This window comes from Excalfactoria chinensis, chromosome 1 (genome assembly GCF_039878825.1).
Source record: "Excalfactoria chinensis isolate bCotChi1 chromosome 1, bCotChi1.hap2, whole genome shotgun sequence".
Classification (NCBI taxonomy): domain Eukaryota; kingdom Metazoa; phylum Chordata; class Aves; order Galliformes; family Phasianidae; genus Excalfactoria; species Excalfactoria chinensis.
This window is the reverse complement of record NC_092825.1, coordinates 165,494,818-165,521,444: the sequence shown is the minus strand read 5'-3', so window position 1 is coordinate 165,521,444 and position 26,627 is coordinate 165,494,818. Positions and strand designations below refer to the sequence as shown.

General features: G+C 43.8%; 1 protein-coding gene across 4 annotated transcripts in view; it reads right to left on the bottom strand.

Moving 5' to 3' along the window:
• The window catches only part of ATP8A2 (ATPase phospholipid transporting 8A2), a 295,095-nt gene extending 268,957 nt beyond the window's left edge, over window positions 1-26,138 (bottom strand). Inside the window, exons 1-2 of one of the 4 annotated variants that reach the window (XM_072326473.1) lie at window positions 12,058-12,193; window positions 7,340-7,493 (exon numbers count right to left, since the gene is read on the bottom strand). In XM_072326473.1, the coding sequence (XP_072182574.1) occupies window positions 7,340-7,409 (70 nt within the window). In that variant the 5' untranslated portion in view covers window positions 7,410-7,493; window positions 12,058-12,193. Of the gene's footprint in view, window positions 1-7,339; window positions 7,494-12,057; window positions 12,194-25,357; window positions 25,516-25,751; window positions 25,886-25,983 lie in introns of those variants that run through there. The other 3 variants (XM_072326477.1, XM_072326474.1, XM_072326472.1) reach the window with 3 other exon arrangements.
• Window positions 26,139-26,627: the final 489 nt, after the last annotated feature.

The following is a 26,627-nucleotide window of genomic DNA, read 5'->3' as shown; positions in this document are numbered from 1 at the left end:
ACTACTTGTCTTATTTATTTCCATATCACTCCCTCTGACTCTTGAAACCCTCTTGTTCACCAGTCTTCTTCGCTATCAACTATCACAGAGCTGTGCTGTAACTTTTAGGAATAACTGTCAGATGAACTTAGGAATAACTTAGGTTTACTTCACATACTATTTTCCTGACCACTCCGCTGCCAAGGGAGATGCTCCAAAGACGAAACCATATACCTCATTCTTCAGGTATAGCAGAAGACTTCAAAGCCAGCTTGTGAGCTTGTATAAGCAGCTGTACTAAGAGGGTTTGCATTTTTGAAAGTGGTTCAAATCAGCTGCTTCATTCTTAGTGGAATAAGCCTCGTTTTGGAAGATTACCCACTAATCCTGCCCAGCAGGAATGCCTTCCACCTCCCTCCCTTCCTTGTTTCTAAGCAGATCATAGCGAGAAGCCTGCAGATAGCGACCTGTGCACTACTGGCTGTAGAAGCTCTCATGCCTCACATTCAGAAAGATTAAGCAACCTCAAGCTTCTGAAGGGTTCCTGGTGAACAGCAGTGCCAGAAGCAACACCACCTTCAGACGGCATCTTCCTCAAGGGGACCAGACCATGCACAGACTCACTTCAAAAACGTGAAAACAAATCCGCTTCTGTTCATTGGTTGAGAAAAGGTGTGGATACAGACCATGCAGATTTAATCACCTTCTACAGGGGTGGAACTTCAGTCTGAAGTTTGTGCAGCTCTTTTTCAGCATGTTTACTTCTTTGAATCCAAAGTAATCGTGTTCATTAGTTTCGCATCAGGGCTCACCAGTTTAGCACTCAGGGAAGGTTTTTGTCCCATAGGTTATAAATTTTCTTTTATTTCTTCAAGATGTTGCAACACTGCAACCCAATTTCTTTGGGGGAAAACTAGAACAGAACAGATTAATGGTAGAACATTGGCCTGTTCATTTGGTATGGTTAACTACAGAAGGTTTTGATACTCTTGTTACGTTGATCTCAAATGTGTATCATTTTGTATTTGCATTCCATAAACAACACAGTTTACAGTTGCCCGTGTTTAACCTGTCAAGTCACAATAACAGGAACGGCTGTTGATGAGGGTGTAAAGTGAAAGGACAAGGGGAAATGGTTATAAACTGAGACAGGGGAGGTTTAAGTTAGATATGAGGAAGAAGTTTTTCACCCAGAGGGTGGTGATGCACTGGAACAGGTTGCCCAAGGAGGCTGTGGATGCCCCATCGCTGCAGGCATTCAAGGCCAGGCTGGATGTGGCTCTTGGCAGCCTGGTGTGGTGGTTGATGATGCTGCCTGTGACAGGGGGGTTGAAACTAGATGATCATTGTGGTCCTTTTCAACCCAGGCCATTCTATGATTCTATGAACTTGACAGAAAGAAGCAGATTCTGCAAGAATAATCCAGCGTTACTTCAGCATTCAAACACTGCTACTCTCTTCACTGCTCGAGCAGTTCAGCTAAACTAGTTAATTTTGAGTTCCTCTGTCAGTCCTCCCAGCCATCCTGCCAGTTCTTCCCCATCCAAAAATCATGGAAATCCACTCCCAGTATCACCACCTACATTGTTCTCACCTTGTGAGTGCGCAAACAACCAGACACAGCTGCTTGTGTCACCTCAAATATATTACATAGTGGTTTTCAATTAAGATACAACTGAAAGACACTTTCTGTCCAAGAAAAATAAATAAAATAAATAAAAGCAAGCAATCTTACCGAGAGCCTCCAAGTTTTGTTATTCACAGAACATGAAGTGGTACAGTTACAGGCTAAGCCTCAGAGAAAGGAGCTGCAAAGTGAATATCTGAAACTGTAAGACATATTGCAAGAGGTGCCAGACAAGTTGGGTTTTTGCTTGCAGTGAAATGAAATTGGTTCTCCACAAGCCATCCCAGGCTCTGAGTCACCATCACTTTCCTAATGAACTTCTCTTTCACTTGGTTAGTTTCAAAAACTATTCACTGCGTGCCAAAGATGACACCAAATGAGAAGTTCTGCCATTGAGAATTACCCACAACTTCTCACATAGCCAGGCTTCAAACTCCTTGTCGAAGCAAGATGCTTTTACCCAAAAAGCACTCCCTTCTTGCACTGTTTCATAAACTCCACTCACTGTTCCACAGCAATGCACTTAACAGGGAATCTGAAAATGCTTAAAGAGTTCAAACATGCAGAGCACAGCATGCTCTAAGAGGAGATGTAGGGCACTTCAGCTGCCCAGTCTTCCGTGAAAGCTTGGCTTCCACCAGGACTGGGATCTCTTAAACATGAGTTATAATCAGTTCACGTGACAACTTGATGATAAACATTAAGGCCTCGTTTTCTGAAAATCAGAAAGCTTCTACAGCATTCAGTAATGTAATACCATATACAAGAGTCTGAGAAAGGAAGTTCTGGAGTAACTTACAATGGAGTCCTTTATTTCCTAGTTATCCTCTCATCAGAAGTCATTTTAAATGTTTCCCTTCTTTGTTATTAGAGAAGCGTTCTGTAAAATAAAGTGGGGTCACACGTTTGCAGGCAAGCATCAGGGTTCATAAAAACAGCCTTGAAGTTAATAATACGATTGCAAATCACCACTCAGTTCTCCCAAGAATTATGCAAGAGTTGCTCTATCTGAAGTTACTGCAGGCACAATGACTTGGACTTGCTTAAGTTTTAATAGGCAGTTATAAAGCAAAGTGGGATAGAATACATTTCCACAGTTCTCCCAGGGGTGCTGCCTGAGGGTCCTACAGAACTCCTGTCGAGGCCATTTAGTAGAACGCAATCCTTTGTATGTAATATAACAAGGACAAAATCCCTGCAAGAATGCAAATGGCGAGTAGGAGAAAGCAGAAAATCTTTGTGTATTTTAGCCTAGAACTTCACTAATGCTACACTTCTGCTCCAGTGATGCTTAGAGCAACAAGAAGGCCATGACAAGTTCTAGAAACTGCTGTTTGCTAGCTACAACATGCACGGTGAGTGAAGGGACATAAGTACACAAACTTCACAGCACAATCAGGAAATGCTTGTTTAAGCATTTAAGGGAACGGAACATTTTCCCTCCATCTCCATCATTGCAAGCATTAGAAACCACACAACCCTTACACTAATAGGATAAGAGGCTCCCATCATGCAACCCTAACAAAATAGACTATTTGTATTGTCTGTATTACACTGCAGTGATTGGGCGATTACTCCCACTCAGATTAGCAGTTTATGCAGTAAAACAGAAGCAGCACTACATACAGTGAAACAGTTCTGGGGAAGGTATTTATTTCTCCTACCAGCTGGTGACAATACGGAACAGACGAGCTGGAAGCAAACTCACTTCTGACACTAAAACTGGTAGGTATATTCTCCAAATTCCTCTTATGCTGTTTTGTTTTCAGTACTTTCATGTTCCAATAGATAGTCATTGAGCATACTGAATGAGCAAAACAGCAGGTTAGACATTTATTCTTTAGTTAACCCAAATGCCTGTCTGTCAACAGCAAGTGTTATAGTGGTCAAAATCTTGTATTCGAGTCATAAAAGTTGTGATTATATGGAATGGTTCTATTACAAGCTAAAGTTGGAACGCTGGGGTTTCCACATTTCAGATAACCTATCTGTTCAAATCAGAGGACAAAAACACATCCATACCTTTGAAGATGTTTCAAAGAAGCACAGAAAGGATGAAAAACATTTTAAACACAGCAGAAAAATCAGACTTTAAGACAAGAGTTTTCTTCTGTGCTAGATGCAGAGCAACAAGGAAACAGAATCAGATGAACACTGTGGTTCCCAGAAGGATATTAAGAGTAAATAAAGTTTCTGATGCATGACAGAATATGATTGAGCAAAGGAAGCTTATTTTCTGAAACCCAAGATGCAGGAAAAGAGTTGTCATCAATCAAGTTAAGCCAGGCATTGCAAAGGAAATTAAATAGCCAGCAGCTCTGTAACATCTCTGTTCTCCGCATGGCTATACAACGCATGTAGACTAATAAAATTAACAAAGAAAGGCACTGTTGGGCAGAGAAGTTAACCGATTTGACAATGGTCAGTATTTCAGTAGTTACTTAAAACTAAAGAGCTGCCTAAAACAGTAGACAGTGAACTGCTCTGCAAGAGAAGCTGCTGTGTTGGAAAGAGGTCACCTGTCAACCTTCTGTGAGACCAATCTTTTGAACAATTCCATGTAATCACTCAAAGCCAGAAGCCGGGTGAGTGGCCAATAGTTTGGGCTTGCTTACATTGGAACTAGAGAGCTATGTGCAGCTTACAGCACATGTCAGTCTTAAACACACATTAATCCAGTCATCACGAACATAAATAATAGAGTACCAATGCTTAACACTGCCATTCAAGAAACAGTGCAAAGATTCGTGCTATAAATGGAGCTCGGCAAAGCTGAAAGAAAAGCCTGCATATACTAGTCAATCCAATATGACAAATTTGCCAGTTCTTAACTCCTGAAGAGTCAGATGCAAGAAACACAGCTTGTCTTGAACAGCAGGATCAGTCAGATAGTGAATGGAATTACATGCTGCAAGCAGAGAGAGCTGGAGCCTGGATTTTGATATATGTGACCAAATCCAGTTGAACAATGAAGCCAAGTGTTGTCACTAATGACAGAACAAATTCCTAGCAGAAAACTACAATTAAGCAGCAGCAGCTAGAATCAAACTACTGCAGCAATACAGTTTAGCAACAACTACATGGAGAAAACTCAGGTGCATGATCACCTACAGGTAACAGATATGCCAATAGACAAAACAGAGCTCTTACTGAGGTAAAGGATAAGAAGAAAGCCTACCCAATAAAATTCCTCTATGTGAATAAGACATAAATCAAAAGAAGGGGAAAAAAAGGTAGAATAATCAGGTAAGGGAAAGGGCTGCCTGAAGTCAGTGTTAAGGCCTCTTCTGCTGCTTTGGATGGCAAAATAAAGGCCTGATGTTTGCTCCTTGCAACAATCCTTGTAAGCAACCTTGATTAGACCACAAGAGGAATAACACTTTGCCTAAAATAGCTGTTCTCCATCTCCCAAGTCATTTTGTACCTGCTCACTTAATGTCAAAACCAGGCAGCTCCTGCTGATAATGCTGAGCTCATAAAGCTGCAGAAGGGACAAATGCAATCTATTCTTATTCTGCCTCCTGCTTCATAGCCACAACTGCCAGCTAAATTCTACAGCTGCACCTGTATCACTGGTAAGTTAAGAAAAGTTAGTCTCCAGAAGAACAAACTACAGACACCACATAAGCTCACGTCTTTCAGTGGAAGACAGGAAAGATTACAGACATTAAAACTTTGTGCACTTCTTATGACCAGTTTCAGAATGAACACAGAGCAGGAGCAGATCAGTGGAGCACTAGTAATTGATACCAGTTAAAATCAGTATTAAGATCCTGGACTGCATTGGACAACAATGGCTTTTCTAGACACTTCAGCTGTTCTCCAAGCGCATTCACATAGTTGCTAGCAGCTTGTCATCATACCCTGGGCTTCAATAGTTTTTCTAGTAGACAATACTGTGTCTGTTAATGGTCTATGGGTCTCGGGCAACAGATAATTGAGATTTAATACCATGACAAAGAGCTGAATACTTGTGTCTGCAGCTACCCTTCATCACCAGGAATTTAAACACATAATAAGCTCTGGAACTCCAGTAAGACACAAGAATATCCCAACCCGGCAATGAAACTCCTCAGTCCCAAACCCAAAACATCTTCAAGTGCAATCAGTCCTCTAAGAGCTGGCTCTAAAAACTGGCTTCTCTCAAACCTGTAGGTAATTTTAAGAGTTGAATCCAGAGCCCATACGCTCCAGGTTTCCAACAACTTAGTTGTAATGTAATGGAAAGGCACTAAGACTGGGTTAAACATTCTGCAAGAAGTTTGTGCTGATAGCTTGAAGAACGTGATGACAACTTAAACAACCCCCATAAAAAGCACCCAAAAGTTGGCCTTGAAGGAGGACTGGTTATAAGGTGCGTGTTTCCCAACAGTAACGAAGAAACATTTTTTAAGTTATTTCCTATTTTCAGCTTACCCAAGAGTCTGACAAAACCTGAAATACCAAACACTGATGCTTCTTGTTTGGGGGTTACACGGTTTTGAGACTCTGGAAAACTATGCTTCTGCTCATCTACTGATGACATCACACCTCATCCAATACTGCTCAGCTCCATTTTTTCTTCTTTAAAATACCTCTGAATTTGTACGGTCTGCTGTCAGTCAAGCTCAAAAGACATATGCACGTATTAGAATGCACTGAATACAAACTGCCTGCATTTGAGACAGTTTGGAGAACACTGGATTTAGAGCTCCTTCAACATAACTTAGAAGCATTTTATATACAAGGTAACAATCCAAATGCAGATTCCACTGTGCATACACATGAAGACACATCCTGCATCCATTTTGCATGGACTTTCAGCCTCTTAGATGAACCTTACCAAGTTTCTTTTGAATTTTAAGCTCAAACTATCCAATGGAAAAGTCGTAACGCTGAAGTCACTGCACTTTGAAATGCTCAGTAATAATTCTACACCTTTCATTCAGTATTATCCTTTGCAGTTCCTGGAGTGTATTTTTTTTATCAGAAATGTGATTGCTATGGCAAATGAAAGAGTGAAGATGAAGTAGCAAAGGTTAAATCAAAAATGGATTCCAAGAGATGGCAAAAGAATAAGCATCGCTCCTCTGAAAAATCTCGCAACCCAAGGAAGATTCTATACCCAACAAGAGTGTTACAATGCCACGTTGGATAGCCATAACCAGTAATCCTGTTTGTGTGCCATGCTACCAAACGCAGTGCATCCGTTAAGTGATTATAAGGATATTTCAGAAACGGACACCAGAAATCTGAGCACAACAGACAGTCACAACTAATCTTACAAGACAACAGTTGCAGTCTCCTCTGCTCCCCGCTTTGAGGCATGTTTCTTTGTATTAATACCGGTTGAAGCTAAAACCACCTTTGGCACATCGTAATTCAATCATTATTCTAGCACACAAGTGCTTTTTTCATTTCTGTAATTCATCTGTTCCTGTAACAATTTACTCACAGCTTTAAGCATATCAGCTGCAAGCACAGCTGATCTTGATTTCTAAGAGAACAATTTAAAGAGGACAGAGAAATATTTTCCCCTTTATACACTGCTGATTTAAAGCTATCTGTATTCTGATGCTTCTGCTAGAAGCTGCAAGGCCTGTGACACTGGCTTCTAGCCAATGCAAGATTAGAGAGATTTACTGAATACATACTGACCTTTTGCTCTAAAGCATTCCCAAAGCTGCTGTTGTTCATTCTGTCCACCCACAGTTCCATATAATGCACAAAAGCAGCTGCCCATTGTACAGTTACCTATGGAGATGCATCTCCTCCAGCGACGACACAAGGGCATGATGTTCATTCTGTCTTGCATCAGCTGCATGAAGATGAAAACAGCAGTAGTCCTTCAAAGATCTCTACAGCATTAGCAGGTCTCAAAGCTGATTAAAGTGATCCTCCTGGTAATCTGTGAAATATATGTTTTGCACTTTTAAATTGCTCTGCAATGGATTCACAGGAGGAGAGTGTGCAGTCTGTGTCTGTGTATACCCACACAAGGAGACTACTGTGCCTTTCCCTGGAACATTCTAATATGGTTCAGCAAAAAGGGGAATTTGACATTGCCCTAAATTCCTGCACTCAAAATAACCACCCACCTGCTCCTGGGCTCTGACCCTTCCATACCAGGTTTCAAAGCACAGATTTTTTCAAGTGAAATCCTTACAAAAAGATACAATAGAACTCAACTTCTCTTCCCTTTGGAGCTGCTATCTGCAGTGTTGGAGGTTATGGGATAGATTGATTCATCTCTGCAGTTACAAAATAGGAATTAGTTTTTGTTAAACTTACTTTTCCTTGCCTCTGAACAGGATGCCAATGTATTCTAGATTTCAAATGAGAAGGCTAGTTCTGATACTACTTCAGGTAATAAAAGTTCTTTGCCTTAAAAGAAGGAAAGTAGTTTTCCCTTCTTTCATTCGTAGTAACCCATTAGTACTGTACATGCCTTCATGCCTTTCTTTTGGGTCACATATACTTACATGGTCCTTATAACAGCTTTCCAGGGTCCTCCCCTATCCTCTCCATTGCCCCCCTCCAGACCATTCACTTGCGTTTTGGATGGTGACAAGAAAACAAAGCATCAGCAGCATGCTTAAAGCCTTAAAGGACAGCTCTGTGAGACAGCTAGGATTTGGCTTACTACATGATATCTTAAGCTACCTTTGCAATATTGCATATGCCTTCTGGGACATTTCTTTCTGGAGGACCTCAAGCTGATGCACGTGGAGATCTGCTCAGTGTGGTGCCTGTGAGCTGCAAGGGGACAACCTGCCCCATGGCAGGCCTCTCCTGGACTGCAGGGAAGTGCTACTCTGCACCTGGAGCACCTTCTGTCTTCCTTCTGCACTGACTTTTGGGGCTGCTGGTTGCTTCTCTCCTACTTCTCACCCTCCTCTCTTAGCTGTTCATGCCTCAGCTCTGACCAGCAGCCAGTCCCTTTTGGGGCAGCTGAAGCTGGCTCTGGTTCTCCACAGAGCACTGCTGGGCTCTGCTCACAGAGGCCACCTCAGCGGATCGCTGCTCTGTTAGTTTTGTCTCTCAGAAGTCGCCCAGCACACCAACATAACACGACCCACTGCAGAGCAGAGTTTTGTTTACTCCAATGCAAAGCCAGATTCAGATGTGAGGGGTCTGTTGGGCTGCAGGTTGGTGGAGCAGAAAGCCAGAACTTCACCTGGCAAAGGGCACAGCTATGGCTGGTAAGGGATCATCAGGTAAAGGGCGTCAAATATTCATGAGTAAGACAACGACAGCAAATCACGGAGGGCACTGCTAGCTACAATAAGTGTTTTTTCCTCAGGAGAGGAAGACACTCACCATTTTAGTTGCTCTTATCAAGCTTTCATTAGGGAAATGTTGCATAATACATGAGGAAAACATCTGAGAACAATGTTTGAGAACATTATCTGCTCCCTACACAGATGAATCTGTGAGCAAAACATATCGTATCTGTTTGTACCTTGCTGAGTACTTTGGTATAGCCATTTTTTTCTATTAAAAATGTCAAGAGCTTGCCAAGCAACCAGGGCAGCCTGCGTTCTTGGTGCCCTACTGTAGAGCACATGGCTGACTTATCTCTACCCAAATCTGACCCAGGCTGGCAAGATCTGAAAGCAGACTGTTGTGTCAGCACACCCAGAGGTAGGAAAGCTCAGAGCACTGGGCTGCCCAGCTCAGAAGGGTCCCAGCAGGATGCTGGCTGCTGGCTGCCCTGAGCTCCGCTCAGTCTGTGCAACCACAGAGCCACCATGGCCATCCCCAATCCCAACACCTTATTTCAAAGGCTCAGCTGCAGTTGAAATGCATTATGTTGGTAACAGCTGCCTAAAACTGTATCAAGAACACTTTCCTCCATCCAAACTGCACGGTATTTCTCATTAAGCAAATGTAGTTACATTTTCAGTCCTGCATTTTGAGGTGTGGGGGTTTGCTCGTGGGTTCTTTAAGAAGAAGAAAAAACACACAACCTACCTTCTTACCCCTGGCACTTTATGCTAAAGGAGATGTTGTGTTTTCTCTGCTGTAACAGCTTGTTTGTTTAACCCACCCCTCCCACTTCAGGCCAAGGGCTTTCAGGAGCCCAGCAGATATCAGCTGGTTCATTTCATGTGGGAGGCTGCAGTAGAAACAGGCATGACATTGGTATCTCTGAGAGTTTACTGGGTCCTTACTGAAATACAGCTGCAGGAGCGAGGCTTTTCTTTTTTGGTACACAGCTTTCTATTATTTACCATCAACTAAGGAATCCGAACATAGAAGCTTGTAAAGGGTGGTCCTTACACAGGCAGAACACACACCTCTTCTACTCCCACTCACCATTTCCCACGTTTTACTCACTAAGCCTGAACCACCCAGAAGAGCCTACACCTTCTCTTGTGGGATAAATATGCTGGAGCACACGTGGCTGCACCCAGTGTCTGCAGTGGCTGCTGCCACTGTCTCCTAAACAGCAAAATGGCAGGGGCTAATCCTGTGGCACTCATCCACCTCTCCTGGCTGCTGAGTCCCCAACAAGCTGTGGGACAGAACAGGCAGTTTCCATCCTCCACTTTCTCAGCACAGTTATAACATTTCCAGCATAGCCTCATACTGCTCAGAGCTGAGGAACTACCTCTGATCAGTCCTGCCAAATGTAGTACAAGGACTGATCTTCAAAGCCTCACTGCTGTCCTTATTTAAAACAATATCAAGTTAATTACTGTTTGAACAAGTTAACATTCATCAACTACTCTCTTATTTTTAGAGCTTTTAAAGCAACAAGGTGTTCTTCTGCACCTTTGTTCCTGGATATGTAAAAGGCAATTACTTCTGGAAGCCAGGAGCATATTGCTGTAACAGTTCCACATCACACTGGGTGTCCTAATAAATGGAGCTTTTCTTCCTCCAGGAACTAAAATATTTGTGCTCCTTAAGGAGAAGGACTTTATGGGATTTCAGCTGCTTAACTCTATTCAAATTCAGATCAAACTATACCGGTGCCTACACCTCAAGCACCTGCTGAGCCTCAGCGCCTTCATTCCACACAGACAGATGATGCAAATGCATCCCACGTGCTGCAGATGAGCTGTGCATACACTCTGCCCCATCAGCTGAACCAGCAGAGAGAAGCACAGCACAAGGAAACCACAGAGGGCCTGTGGCTGCTCCCACCAAAGGAACACTGAGGAATGAAGGAAATGCCCCTCCATCTCCGGTACTACACTGGGGAAAAGGAGTAAACACACAAGCCACGTTTCTGGCAAGCCAGTGAGAAAAACTATGAGGCTGGAGCAAAATACCATAATTGGCTTAGGTGCATTTATTCCTGCTCTGGTGACTTCATGATTATTGGCCATAAACCATCCCAATTAGCAATTATGGTAGAAATCATTATCTGCTACAAGACTTAAGTCTTGAATGTTATTCTTTACAGCTATATTTAAATAATCTGTGTTTGTTATGTAACAGTTTGGATTCCAAGTATCTTACAACAGAAATATAAATGGCATTTTGTTTAACCACTATCAGAGAGCCTGTGTTTCACTACCATCATGACAGCCTTAGTGTTACTGATACCCACAGGAGTTTTGCAGGGGTGAATGGACCAATCCTCCACAGGTAACAAGTTGCAGCCCCAGCCAATATTAGCTTACCAGCTAGTTAATTCAGGTGGGTTAGAAAGCTCTAGTGTGCTGACTCAAAACAGACTGAATAGGTGAGGGTAGCACCCAATTAAGATATTTAATCCTTTTCCTAGAGGCTGAGAATGACAGAATCACCATAGAACCACCAGGGTTGGAAGGGACTTTAAAGTCCATCTAGCCCCAACCCCTTGACATAGGCAGGGTTGACACCCAACACATCAGGCTGCCCAGGGCCCCATCCAACCTGGCCTTGAGCACTTCAGGGATGGTCAATAGCTTCTCTGAAGACTCTGGCAGTGCCTCAGCACCTCCTGTGTAAAAAATCTCCTTCTAATACCTAACCTAAACATCCCATCTTCTACTTTAAAGCCATTCCCTTTTGTCCTGTCACTATCAGACTACATAAAACATCACTCTCCATCTTTTTTTTAAGTTCCCTCTAAATACTGAAAGGCTGCAATGAGGTCTCCTTGGAGTCTTCTCTTGTACGAGCTGAACAGAACACTTTGAACATTTCAAATCCAGCTCCTGCACAGAAGGTGTTTGTCACACCATACATTGAAGAGATTTAAGATCAGTTTACTGGTGGATTAAAACCAGTTGGGCTTTCTCAGTCATTATACCAGCTTCCCAAATGCACTGTACGAGCATTCCCAAATGAACCAATGCTGTGGTTCAGCCCAGCCAGCAGCTCAGCACCATACAGCCTTTTGCTCTCTTTCACCCTCAGTGGGATGGAACAGAGAATCTAAAAAGGTAAAAGTACAAGAGATTGTGGATCGAGATAAGAATATTTTGATAAGGAAAGATGTAAAAGAATACAAAAAGAGAAGCACATTTGCTCACCACTGGCTGACCAACACCCACTCCATCCTTGAGCAACAGCATCCCCCCCAGCCAGCCCCCAGTGCCACTGCCCAGCATGACACCACACGACTTGGGACATCTCTTTGGCCAGTTGGGGTCAGCTGTTCTGCTTCTGTCCCCTCCCAGCTCCTTACTGGCTGGGGAGCATGAGGAGCTGAAATGTCCTTGGCTTAGTGTAAGCACCGGTCTGCGGCACCTAATACAGCAGTGTGTTATCAACATTGTTCTCACTCTAAATCACACATCCATCCCAGCTGCTAGGAAGAGAATTAACTCTATCCCAGCCGAAACCAGGGCAGCAGTGTATTAAGTGCTTCAGCCACTTGCATTCAAGAGCCTAAACTTACGCCAGGTAAGAAGTTCAGGTATAACCGACTTCTGCTCATTTGCTCTTAGCTGGATGTTGTTCAAGTTCAGAAACCTGCTCTTGTTTGTCCTGCTCTAAGTCCCTTCAAGATGGACTTAGATGAAGTACCTTTTCAGAAGAGTCACAACATAACACTTGCACCTGGCACCAGTTTTATATTATCATGTTCAGTGCTGACAGACACACACAGAACTGCCAGGAAGACAAGCCTTCTAACAGGCCCTTGTTAATAATCAAGCAACACAATGTAAGTTCTCTCTACGTTGCTTGCGCAAAGATTCATATTCTGTACCATATCCTGGAAAGGAAACAATTTTCAGAGCAGCTCAGCAGCCAGGGAGATCATGGAGTAACACTGAGATATTTAAACACACACTTGATGTTAATTCCAAAACCATGCACCATATTGCCATATCATCTACACAGGACTCAGCTTACTATACAATAAATAATATATAAATAAAATCTATAAATGATGGGCTTATATTCCCCTGGTCCGCAAAACCCTTGATCTGTACAAGTTATTTGAAATACTGCTCTCTTTTCAGAAGGTGTGAAGTGAAGAAGCCCAGTGGCTGGTGGCTTCCCAGTGCAAAATGGGAGCCTTAAAAAGCAGCCAGGTTGTGCCACCCCTGGTTTCATGAGCACTCCATCTACTAGAGACAAACGTACCCGGTCCCACCTGCTCACTGTGTTTTGCAAATCAGCCTTACAGCAAACCTGGCCTCTCCTTAGCTTTTTCTGTTCCTCTGTAGCTGTTTCAGCTGCATTTGACAGAAAAAAGATTCTTACAAACGGATCTTGTATTTTAAGCTCATAAAGACGTAAAGCATTGTATCACAACTTCTGAAAACAGATATTCAGAAAAATAAGCACAATGGAAACCTGTTCCTTTGTTACAAGCTTTGCTTCACTGGGCAAAGCCAGCTATACTTTCAGTCACATTTAAGCCTCCCTGCTTCTTCACCACCACCAGGGACAGTGACTCAACCACCTCCATGGGCAGCCCAGCCCAACACCTGACCACTCTTTCAGAGAATAAATTTTTCCTATTACCCAAGCTGAACTTCCCCTGGTGCAAGTTGAAGCCATTCCCTCTAGTGATACTGCTTGTTACATGATAGGGCTCTATGTAGTCTGATAGGACTATGCTAGTTATCTGTGATGATTAGTTCCGTCAAGACACCCCAGAACTATCAGAGTACAGTTCAAGTACTGATTTATAACCACTCTAGGATAAAGGAAAAGCTTGCAGCATGAACAAATCAGCTCTGAGATGTCATTAGCCAACCAACATCCCACTCCCTTTCACCAACTGGAACTGCCCTCCAGGTACAGGGACCGCTCCTCCCCACCTACTTAAACACAGTGATAAAACCTATCACAGAAACTGAGCTTTTAAGTAAACAGGAGTAAGGTCTTGGTACATCTATTATTTAAAGCCATTAGTGAACAATTACACTGAACCATCATCCCAACATGCAGCTTGTGCTCTGCTGCTAAGTGGGGAGCCAACCAAAATATAAGCTAAAGGAGTATGATTCAACACATATTCCTTGCAATTCAGCTGTCAGTGCTTTTGTCTCAAAAGCATTACTTCCATATAAATAGGCTTTCCACTTTAGAAAGCTAAAACATTGATGTAGATAAAGATGATGAAGCACCTGCAAACAATGAGACATTATCAACAAAATGAACTCATTTTTATTGTTCTTAATAACCTACTGAGTAAACACCAATGAAACGTGTTATCACGTTAAAAGATTTCTAGTTTGCCTGTTACAAGCAGCCTGAAGCTATTACAGCTCCTCACATTTATTCATATATTATATTAACCCAGTGTCAACTCTAGATTGTCATACAAGGGAAAGCTTGAGAGTCAACCAGCTAAAGGGAAGAAATGTATTCCTCACCCCAAGGTGTAGACCTCACCTTGGTCTACACCCAAGCCCACTGCCTCACAGTCTTCCACCAGGCCAAAAGAGAGCCTGCTCCATGCACAACCTTACTGGCAGGGGGGCAAGCAGGAAGAGTAGTAGTGTATTGGTTTTAGTTTAACAACACCTTATTAATCCACTGCACCTTTACTCATCTGCTACCTGTGCCTTTCTTCAAGTGTGCTTAACACAGAACAAAGTCAGCACAAAAGAAGAGGGGCAACAATGAAGTTACACTATTCCCCTGACTGAGGGAATATTTTTACAAGAACAAGCATAAAAAGTTCTTGATGAAATACTTATTAAATCACATGGAAAACCTGACTGCACAGTGCCATTATGGAATATACCACATCCCAGCCATGTAGGCTTGTGTGGGTTATGTGGCTTATTGTATTCATTAAAGGTTCACTACAACTGTTAGTGGGACTGCTAATGGAAACCTTCAGGAGAGCAAACTGGAAACTAATTCACTGTCACTAATTGCAGTCTACACTCAGCTACCAAATGCCCTGCAGAAAAGAGTATATTTGCAAGCATCTAAGTGTAGAAGCCAATAAAATTAGGATACTATATTCTTAAAAATACTTAACTCATGTACATATATTTTCAAATGCAATACCTACCAGTTGTGATGCCTGGCGTGATACAGGAACAGGTTTAATACTGTCCTGTTAATAATATTTTAGCCACTCAACTTCAGACCAAGGACTGCTCAGTGGAGGAATCATTTACTGTCTGCAGAGCTCTGCACTGAACCTCAGAGCTATGAGCATAATCCATGCAACCCATCACTCTAATACAGCGAGAGAAACAGAAATTCTACCCTCAGTGAGGAGTGGACTACATGGATATGAATCCGAACAGCAAGAAGCAGAAAGGAACTTCAGGCTGTTTCAGTAGCACTGAGCATTTCCAAGTGACTGCCATTCTATATCACCATCACAACATGGACAGGGCATGAAAAGAGGCAGCACGTTTCTGAGATTCCTTCTCAAACACTAACACACATTTTTCTCCTTCTAAGGCACCTTGAAATAGGAGTGTCTATGCCAATATGAGAACTTACGGCCATCTTCACTAGCTTTGTAACTTCCAAAAGACTTGGAGACTTGTGGGAAAGCAACTCCACGCCATGGGAAATGCTACAGCTGGGGTGCAGGGCTCTGGGAACTTAGCAAAATGCTCTCAGTCTTAAGCATCAGATGAAGAATCCCGTACAGAGCATCTTTTGTGGCTCTCAGCCAATCTGCATCACTAAGGGCTAACAAAAACAGAACACAGTAATGATGTTAAAGATAGTTTAAGGAAGAGATCTGTACAAAGCTCAAGACAGACTTGTGAACATTACCTTAATAAAACCCTTCAGTAGGGCAAGTCTATTTATAAGCTTAATGGATGTATAAGACACACATCCAAACCAGAAAATTTAGCAGCGGTTCTATGTTTAAATAAGGACAGGAGAAAAGCTGCCATCACTGCCCCCTGCAGGAAAGGGCCCTCCTGTCAGATGGGAGAGGCTTACATATTATCAGCCAGTTTCATCTCTGCTCTACAGCCCCAGCCAGAAGATCAGATCAGGGATGAAAGCAAGCTTATCAAGCTAGGTACTCATATGGATTCTTCCCTTTGATGCAAGTTATGTAAAAAAAAAAAAATAGATATCAGTTACTTTAATACTGCAATTTTAGAGTGGCATCACCCACCTGCTACCATTATGCTGAACTCCTGTACTTAAATATAGCTGGAAAAGTTTTCCCCAATAAAGCACTGCTATTACAAAAAGCCCAGCCTAAAAAGTTTTCTTACTCTCGCTTCTGCTTCCAGAACAGCTGTCTTGCCTGTAGCATCTGCACTGCATGAATTTTAGAAGAGGAAAAAGTTCTTTAAGAGTTACAGACCACTGAAACAAGATGTCCAGAGTGATCACGGAGTCTCCTTCTCTGGAGATGTTCAAAACCCACCCCGATGCTTTCCTGTGCAACCTACTGCAGGGAGCCTGCTTTAGCAGGAGGGTGGACTAGATGATCTTCAGAGGTCCCTTCCAAACCCTGCGTTTCTCTGACTGAGATTCTGAACAGCCTCAGTGTCTTGATCTCTGAAAAACACCTTATGGCGCTTCTACACATTTTAATAGGAAGCGTGTAGACCAGATCCAGCCTGAACTGCTCAGACTGGAGGAGGTGAGTGTGATTTCAGCAAAGTTTTGCTGACTGGACCAGCTGATGTGCCCACAGATCTGCTAGGATACACAGTGTATTTTCCCAAACATTTGTTTTCTATCAGACCAGGCTTCAGCTTGACCTGTTCTGCTGAGGATTAAGTGCATTTGTAATGCATCCACCCAACAGCTCTGAGACATTCTGGTACCTGCCTGCAAGTGGCACACACTGTTTTATTGGAACTGCTACCAGAATGAGCAGACAACAATCACAGACCTTCTCAATATTTAATTATCTAGTATTGCACAGCCTACTGTGGATTTAGAGGAAATTATGCTTATGACTCATATGCTAGTACTGGAGGAGCTTTTCATGGCAAAGTAGCCCTAGGGAGGAAAGGGAAAACAGCCCAGACAAACAAACCTCCACCTCAAACTGTGCATCACCAGGTGCACAGTGACTCCATTTTCACTGGCAGCATACTTACTCATTAAGGCACAGAGAGCACTGCAGCACTGCTCTTAAGACAAACCTGACTGACCGGAGCTTTCCCTAAGTACAGAACGTGGGTTCAAGACGGAACCCAAAAGTGGTCATAAACTGCTTCAGACAGAATTTAAAGCAGCCTTCAGTCAGTGCTGAGCTGCAGCCATGATTGCATTACATGCAGGTTTCTGAAGTTTCACCATCTCTCATGAAGGAAATGACAACTTTGAAAGTCAACTAGTTGCCCTTGCTTTGTTTTTTTATATCTTTTCTTTCTTTGTTTCTTTCTAAGACTGAAAGATAAAATAAGCACATAGTTCTCTTGAATAACTACTGGGATCAAGCTTAATTTATGCTTTCTGGGGGTAAACTTGAAAGCTTTCTTTCTTTTCCCTCCGCAGAACATCACAGAAGCAACTTGCTCATAAATGAGCGGAGGCCCCCATCTGCTAAGCGTCATACAACAACAGAATGTCTCCAGTTGGAAGGAACACACAAGAATCACGGAGTCCAACCCCTGGCACCACAGCGGACCAACCCAAACCCAATCCCAGCATCTGAGCATTTTCCAAACGCTCCCTGAGCTCCAGCACTTCAAGTCCGTGCCCACAGCCCTGTGCAGGCTGTTCCATGCCCGCCGCCCTCTGGTGCAGATCCCTTCCTTCACCCCCAGCTGCCCATCCTACAACGCAGCTCCATGCTGTTCCCTCACTATGTCACATTTAGAGACACTCATAGACATTACCATTTCGTTTCCACATGGCTGTTCTACCTTGCTGCCAAGAGCACAGCTACTCACCAGGGAGCAATACCTTCCATTCAGCTATTATCTTCATATTGAGCTCACTGTTAAAATAGTACTTTCTTACCACTGAGCAGCCCTACACCCTGACAAGGAGGAAGGGGTCTCTTGCACTGAGTGTATCTTTTAATCTTTAAAATGGCTCTTACTGCACAGCTGCTGAGAGCCCCATCTGCAGCGCTCGTGTTGCAGTTTATGTGTGTATGGCAACAGCAATAAAAATACCAACTTAACCACAGGAAAGAGTTGTTTTAGTATAAAATCATGTTTGGTTACTTTCCAGATTTAAGTTTTAGCTACACTTCTGCTGATCTCTATCCCACTGCAGACAAAGAATGCAGTTCTTATACCAAAATGCAGATGTTGCATTTGTTTTCCCTACTGCCAGACCCCTCCTATGATTTTAAGTTGTGCCACCTTCCCGTTTGGAAAAAATATATATATATCATCTTATCTACATAGAAAATGAAAGAAGAAATAAAGACAGACAATATTTACTCTAACTAAAGACAAAAGCTACGAACATAACTGAATACATGAGTATAAAGAGAGCTGTACCAATTAGGATTGGGTTATCAGGTTAAGCCTACTTTCTGCTCAGGTGTTCAGGAAGAACCTATTCAGTTTTATAGGTTACTGTGTTGTCCTGTCTGAATGAGCATTTTCACATAACCTGCTTTTACTGTTCCTTTAATTTTGTAGTGCTGGCATTATTTTTGTTAAGCCCCCCCTGTTTTTTTTCGCTTACTTGTCATAACACGTGTATTAACATCTGCACATGCAATCAGAAAAGGTTACTGTGATTTTCTCTCATATTTTAAAGCTTAAGCCTTGATCTCTTAATTGGCTTTCTATTATTTAAGTCTTCTTTCACTGTTCTTACAGTATGAACTGATTTTGCTTTTCACAGATGTACATCATAGGAAAGCTCCTTAAATATCTCCTAACTTTTTGGCATATGGGAGCATTTTAAAGCATTTCTGTATTTTTTTGCTTTGACCTTACATTTAGCTACTTGCTTTTCTTTCCTTAATCCAATTCTATTTCTGGCTCTAGCCTCAGTCACAGCATAGCCCTGTAGCTGAAGCACTGCCAATCTTCTTAATGTAGGACTTCCCTTCCCCCTTCCTTCAGTTGCTAATCGCTTTTCTCAAATTTCAGTCTATAGGAACTGATGTAGCAACTTCCTTACAGAATTGTTGTTACTGTGTGATTCCAGCAATAAGAAATTGAACAAAAATAACCCACAGAAATATATTTATGAAACACCCTTGTTTTATATAATAACTACATACAAGTATTTAAAATATATAAAATAAATCCATGAATAAACCTTTAAAATGAAAAGTCACAATCTGTTTTTCTTCTCCAGAACACTCACCTGGATATGTTTGCATGCGGTCTGAATCACCAGTGCCAGACAGCAACTATGAAGAAACTCATCTACATGCATATCTGTCTAAAGAAACCTTTTCTTACACCATATTCTGCTCCCCCAGCACCACACAAATGCTGTCATTATATCGACTGTATGAAGTAGGTAAAATAATTCCTTTGCTCCATGGACACAAATGACAGAACACCTGGAACTGAGGGGAAATAGCTCCCCTCTAAATCCCCTTCTAAATCTCTGTGAAGACTAAAGCCACCGCACTGTTGCCCTTCTCCAATTAGTAGCTGTTGGGCCTTCTCTTTAAAGTATTAATATTTCATTACGGAATGCTAGTTCATATACTAATTTTGATTAGGTTGTCTGCAGTTGTCTACTCTCTAATGTCTGCATATGCTCAGTGTGCCTTACCTACCCTGTCTGAACGGGCTCACAGAGACATAAAGCCCATCATCTCTTCAGTGGGCACAACTGAAGTACTGATTTGACTTGCACTAGCAACAGAATGAGGCAAGAGTTTCAGCAGGATGGTTATGTGCAACGTGCCTGCTGCCAGGCAAGGAACTTCAAAAAAGAAATAATAAAAGTTTCTTGTTAGCACACTCAATATCAGATTCTCCCTGTAGGCATTTAAGGCCAGGCTGGATGTGGCTCTGGGCAGCCCAGGCTGGTGGCTGGTGATCCTGCACACAGCAGGAGGAATGAAACTAGATGATCTTTGAGGTTCTTTTCAGTTCAGACTATTCTGTTCTATGACCTTCAGAGGCCGACAAAGACAGAACATAATGCTCACACATCAGATTTTTATGAGTACGTGGTGCCAAACTTAGTGCAAACCATCGGTGCAAATGGGAGTAACCAACAGACTCTAGTGGAGATGCGCAGTCTACCAGCAATGCAGTGGGAATCCTTCTACCTGCCACTCTAAATCCTGGGTTTCCTACAGAGAACTTTTGGTTGACAGCAGACACTACATCTCACAGGAGGAAGTTCTTGATAAACCAATGTTAGGAAGGCTTGGAGAATCACAGAATCATAGTGTCCTTAGAGTTAGAAGGGATCCCTGAAGGCCATCTAGTTCAGATCTCCTGCAATGAACAGGGACACCACAAGTAGATCAGGTTGCCCAGGGCCTTATCCAGCCTTGTCTGGAAAGTCTCCTGGGATGGGGCACCAAACACATCAGTGGGAAAATGCCTCCTGGGAAAGCAAAATAAAAACACCCCTGTGGTTTGACTATCAGCTGCATCCGAGCTGTGTTCATACCACAGGGTTAAAAAAATATACACCAACTGCAGCTCACCTTGTGACAGAATAGAACCCCAGCAGCAGAAACTCGCAGTTCCCTCCTTCTGCACAGTCATACTAAAAAAAGGAAAGGAGCAGGCTCGCTCCATTTTTTCCAACATAACACTAGTACAATTTATAGGAGCATACACATCTTTCTTCAACAGTTCAGACCTCCTGTGGACAACCATGGCCGTGCTGCTTGTTGCGGCCTCATGTTGCCCTCTTTAGACTTGCTCTTCCAGGTAATCTGATTTCTTTTGTTCCTATCAATTAACAGGACATTTAAGGTTACCAGCTTCCTCCTCTTCCCTCTGCTACCATGCTCTTCCATTATTTGACAGTTTTCATGGCACTGCCTTTGTGCACTTCTTGCTATTTTCCAAACAATTACTGGTCATTTTTGAGCATGAAATGAATCTGAAACTCAAGCAACAGCAGAAGTCACAAATCATCTCAGTCCCAGCATGGTAAAAATGAAGTTCTGGAATACACCATGTTTTATGGTTGTTGGTATTCAGTGGAAGTCAGATATTAAATGTCATGTTACATTCTTCTCCAAGAAAGATCAGTGTATAGCGTCTATTTCCTGCCCTTGAAGTACATGGCAGCTAGTAAGAAAAATACCAACATTCTGGGAAACTATAAATACAGAAGTACTGGCCACATTGAAATGGTACATTCTGCCCTGAAGAGCTCTGTCATAACCAAAACAGCAACTCCAGTGGCACATTTACTAACAAACACGAGTTTCTGCAGTGTTTTAGAAGAAAAACTGTCCTTACCCACTCTAGAGAATGTAGCTTTAATACATCCTAATGCTGGGGCTAAAAGCTATATGTAAAGACCTGAAATAGTGTCCAGCTCTAATTTCTCAAATTGGAACATATCTACAATAATTCCACTGCATTAATGTGCAGATCTGCATTTCAATAAACTCACCAATAATTATACTTTACAGAAGCCTGTTAATTTGGACCCCAGCTCCCAAATCTTTGCTTTTTCTTGGAGCAATCAACTCATTCATCTCTAATCTTTCAGACCTTCTTAGAAGTTTCTCTTTCTGAAGACAGATCAGTCCCTTTTGCTCTCCTACTGAAGATTTCTAGCATCTAAAGCCTTCTGAAAGAACGCATAGGCAAATGTCATACTTGTAAATAAAATGACTTCTATCAAAATCAGAAGGTAAGAACTTTCTCATTGGAGATTGTGGAAAATGACTTTATCAAGGATTTCAGGTACGGACTGCATAGTGAATCAACAATTCTCTTCAGGTAGGAATGGATTAGGACAAGTTTGATTGGAAGCAGGGAGGGAGAAGGAAAGCACTCTCTCTTTCTGTCTGTCAGCTAAGCTCTTATACAAGCTCTCCTACTACCAGGCAGACAAATGGCATAAGAATGGCTTCCAAGCACAGGTTTGTATTAGTGAAGCTCTGGGGTAAAGATTTGACTCTTCATCAATAGATCACAATAGGACCTCACTTCAGTCTTGGTTTAGACAACATCCAACTGCATACTTTTAATTCCTCTGTCTTTCTGCCCCTCACCAAAACAAGGTGCCAGAACTGAGGTTAATCCACTGAGTTCCATATCCAGCAACTGGACTACTGAACACTCAAAATCATCAAACAGGAATTACGCTAAGCCTCCCCCATGATGCAGAAATTAAGTAAATGATAACTGGCTTTCAGTTCAAGGCTTCTAGCTCAAGTCTCGATCTGCATCCACATAACCAGTAAGGCAGACACAGACCATATCCACTTCAGAGTCAGGGTAGCTGCTTTGTACATATTCTTCCACATCTTTTTTCTCCTCTTTAGAAATAAACTGTTTAGAAATAACCTACTAATTTATCATACAGTGACATTTGCTTTAAGTACTCTCAGGCCCACAGAAGCCGGAGGTATTTGATTCACACATCCTTTTCATAAACACTGGGCTGAATGCTCCAAGATCTCACAGCACAGGATGCTCAATTCCCTCCCCCAATGGTGCTTCAGGTAAAGGGGCAGAGCATTGCTCAAGTAGCAACAAATCAAACCCAGGCCCTCCTATTCAGCATAGAACTGCCTGAACCTTCCCTGTGCAGCGTCAGAAGACACCTTCTCTGAAGCATTTCTCTGACCAAAGAAAGAGGTGGGTTAGAAGGGAACAAGACCCTTCATGGTCAAAGGGAGTAAGACTCTGGGAGACAGTCACTGGTCTTAAGTCTAAATACACAGCAAAGAATATCAGCAAATACTTTAGCTTAAATGTAGATGGAAAAGACATATAAGGAGTGTGGTTTTGCATAACAAAATGGTTATATTTCAGTTCCTCATCCCCTAGGAGAAGGCTCGGTGACTAACTCTACACTAAAATGATCTCTTGATCTCTTTTTGCTGATGCGCACCATTGAGCAGCTGAAGAGGACCACAGTCAATGACATCATGATCATTTGTACCTTTAATTCAATATAAAGTTGGAATTCAACATTTTCTGCCCTAAAAATAAACATGCTGTTGTATAATCATCCAATATGTTATTGACAGTTGCTTATTTTCAGTGGCTTAAGGAGACAGGAAGGAGAAGTACAGGTTAGCCTTTGATGTCTGTGGTTCCAACAGTAAAGAACTGGAGACTTCTTTGAGAATAGTTTTAATCTAATCAATTTAGCCCAGCTGGTACAACATTACAGCAATAAAAAGATTTCATCGTACAAAGCAAAAAAAGAAATCGATTAATGAGCAAATGCACAAAGTAGAAGAGGACTGATTCTTTGAGTGGCAGGAGGTGACCCGCCATCTCTAATTTCTCCTTTTCACCTCAGCTGCTCTTCTGTGGTCCTTTGTATCAGTGCTGAGCAGGTCTGAAGTTCTACTAAATCCAGTATTAAATGGTTAGGCTGCGGTTGGACTTGATGATCTTTGAGGTCTTTTCCAACCTGAGTAATTCTATGAAATTTTATCCTGTATTAGTAGATGTGAAAGCGATGCTACAAAAGGCAAGGGCAGAAATCACAACTGGATCTGACGTAAAAAGACATCATCAGATCGTCACAGAGTGTTGTTTTGTAAAGTACATCCATAAGCTGCTGAAATCCTTTACACAGCATGAAAAGAAATCTCTGTGCTTCAGTCTAAAAGCTAATACTTCAAGATACTCAAAAGTAAACAGGACTAGCAAATACACTGCAAGTATTCAAAGCAAGAAGCATATTTTTAGAAGAAGAAAGCAGGCAGAATACTCTCAAATATGAAGGGAGCCATAGAGGATAATGAGTTTACATGGTCCTTACTGAAGGTGACAAAAGGGTGATTGGTTCTCCTTCCTACCACTCAGCTCAGGAAAGGCCATCAGGTCTTGCACTGTCATCGCACTTTCATACCTGATTTCATTTTCAGCTCTGTGGTTCAGCTGCCAAACATGTGTTTTTCCAGGAAGATGAAGGTGACAGCCCATGGGTCCTAAAGTGTGTCAACCACAGTCACCCCTGTTAATAAGTCTATGATTTAACTTAAACAAACCTGTACTGTGTAAATTTGTGTAGCTATAATGTGATATGGTTCTGTTATCCTCCAGAAAAATATTCTAAATACGAAATACATTGTCAACAGAATCAGTGTTATCCAGCAACTCCTACCCTTCTTCAAATAATTACCTAATTTGAATTTCTGTTATGTGAAAAGCAAGGGTACATGAGAAAGTCCAAATCTAGGTATGGACAAATCCCAGCTAGAAGTCGCTGTATGACTCGGATGCCCCAGCATGACTGACATGCAACGCAGCCACCCATCAGATCCATGAGTAAGATGTAGAGAAGCTGAAGCTTCAACTCAATTTATATGCCATTTATATGCTCCAGCCAAGCACTCCCAGAGTGCCAATGTTCTGCACCTGGATACATTCTGAAGGGCTGGTACTGGCCAAGCATGCCAGCCTAGACTCTAAATGTGACATTGCAAATAGCTCTTTTGAACTACAGCTCCCTGCCACTGACTGCAGTCAGGCTGCAAGGCAGACACAACCCCAGCCACCCGACAGAACAGTTTGCTTAACTGGGGCTGGTTCATCTGCATGGCTTACATGGAGGATACCTACAGCTTGGTAACATGCTAAACCCTAGGCTGAAACCTTCCCATTCCCCATGAGACAGCATTAAACGGCTCGCTGCTCAGCATCCTGCTTACTTCAGCAGCTCTGCAGAGCTCCCGGCGGTTCTGTCCTTATTAGCAACCAGTAAGGCTAAGCAGGAGGACACGAGTATGGTGACCACGCTGTGCAGAGCAGAGTGACTTCTTCATATCATCTCTAGTCCGGTTCTGCTGGCTAACAACCACGCAATGCTGGAGGATTTCTTCCAGCTCAGCATCACCCAAAAACAACCTTCTACACTCTCTCCAAGGTGCTCTACGCACAGTAGAGCTGACGGGGAAATGTTCCACAAAAGCACATTCCCTATTCAATAAACGGTGCAGAAGGTGCAGTGCGCTGCACCCCAGCTCCCCGCAGCCTTTGCACCGGGCACAAGAACTCGGCTTTTACGAAACCTGCCTACAGGGCACAGGTAATGTCACCGAGGCTACCGTTCGCCCAGCCCGGCCCGGCGCTCCAGAACAGGCTGCGGGGTCCCGAGGGCGGCGGGGGTACGCGGTGGCACTGCGGGGAGACTCCGCGTCCCCCGAGAGGCCCCGGCGGGCGCTGCCGAGGCGGAGGGAGGCGGGAGCGGGCCCGGCGGGGCAGGGCCGGGCGGCGCGGCCGCGGAGGTGCGTTCTCCCAGCCCCAAGCGCTCCTTCCTCCGCCGCGCCGCCTCCGCCCCCGCCGCGCCCGCCCGCCCCGCCGCCCGCTCGCCTCGCCCGCTCCTCACCGGCCGAGGAGTGGATCTTGGAGGATTTCCGCCGCAGGGACATCCTCAGCGCCGTGTCGAGGCCGGCCCTGGTCGGCATGCTGAGGCCGGGGCGGCCGGCTCAGGGCTGCGGCGGCGGCGGGCGGGCATGGGCCAGCCCTCACGCAGACGCCGCGCAGCGCCGGCACCCGCCGCGGCCTGCTGCGGGGGCGGGCGAGGCGCTAAGCCCTGGCGGGCGGCGGCTCCCGCCGGGGGGCAGCGCGGGCGACCCGCAGCCTCCTTCCCTCAGGGCCGCGGCCGGAGGAGAGCGCTGCGTGAGCGGGGTGCCCGCCCCTTCCCGCCCGGCCCCGGGCAGCGGAGGAGGCCCCGGCCCTGCTCGGCGGGCATCGCGGGCCCCGCAGCCTCGGGCGCCTACCGGGCTCCACCGCCGGCGGCCGCGGGTCCGACCGCCTCCTCGGCGCTGCCTACTGAAATAACGGCCCTCCCCTGGCGCGGGGCGGCCGCGGGGCGCGGGGTTGAGCGGCGTGCCCTCTTTGTAGGTCGTGGGGAGACAGCCCGGTTCCCTACTGCCTTACATCGCAGCCAGCCATCTGCCTGCGGGCGGAGTGCTACTCCTCCGGCTCGGAGCGCATCGCGGCTGAACTCACCCAGAATGAGCAAGTAGGCCTGTTGTTTTACTAAAGTTGTCTGTCTGGAACGAATGTGACAGAACGGGCTGTGGATTCTCCTTCTCTGTAGATACTCGAGACCGCTCTGGACACTTTCCTGTGCAACCTGCAGTAGGGAACCTACATTAGCCGGGGGTTGAACTCAATCTCCAGAGGTCCCTTGCAACCCCTTCTGTCTGTGATTGTGGGACATCACATTTCTGCATCCTGACAAGGCCCAGCTTTGATCTAGATCCCCAAGCAAACTCATTTGTTCCAGTTACAAGGACATCCTTCATCGCTGGCAGCCTCTTCACAAAATGTCATTCCTTTTCAACTTAAAATGTCTGGTAAATGAAAGGTAAAAAAGAAATAAAGGAAAGATTAATCAATATACCACTTAACCTTATCAGTGCATCACCTTTTTCGTTCTGTGCGGCATTTACAATAAAGAGTTTGCCTGAGGTTGGACAAAGGGAAAGAAATTATAGAACAAAAATAGAATGACAGAACCATAAAATGGCTCAGGTTGGAAGGGGCTTTAAAGATTATCAAGTTCCAACCCCCTGCCATGGACAGGGCACAACTTACCAGACCAGGCTGCCCAGCCCTCATCCAGCACCTCCGGGGATGGGGGTCTTTGG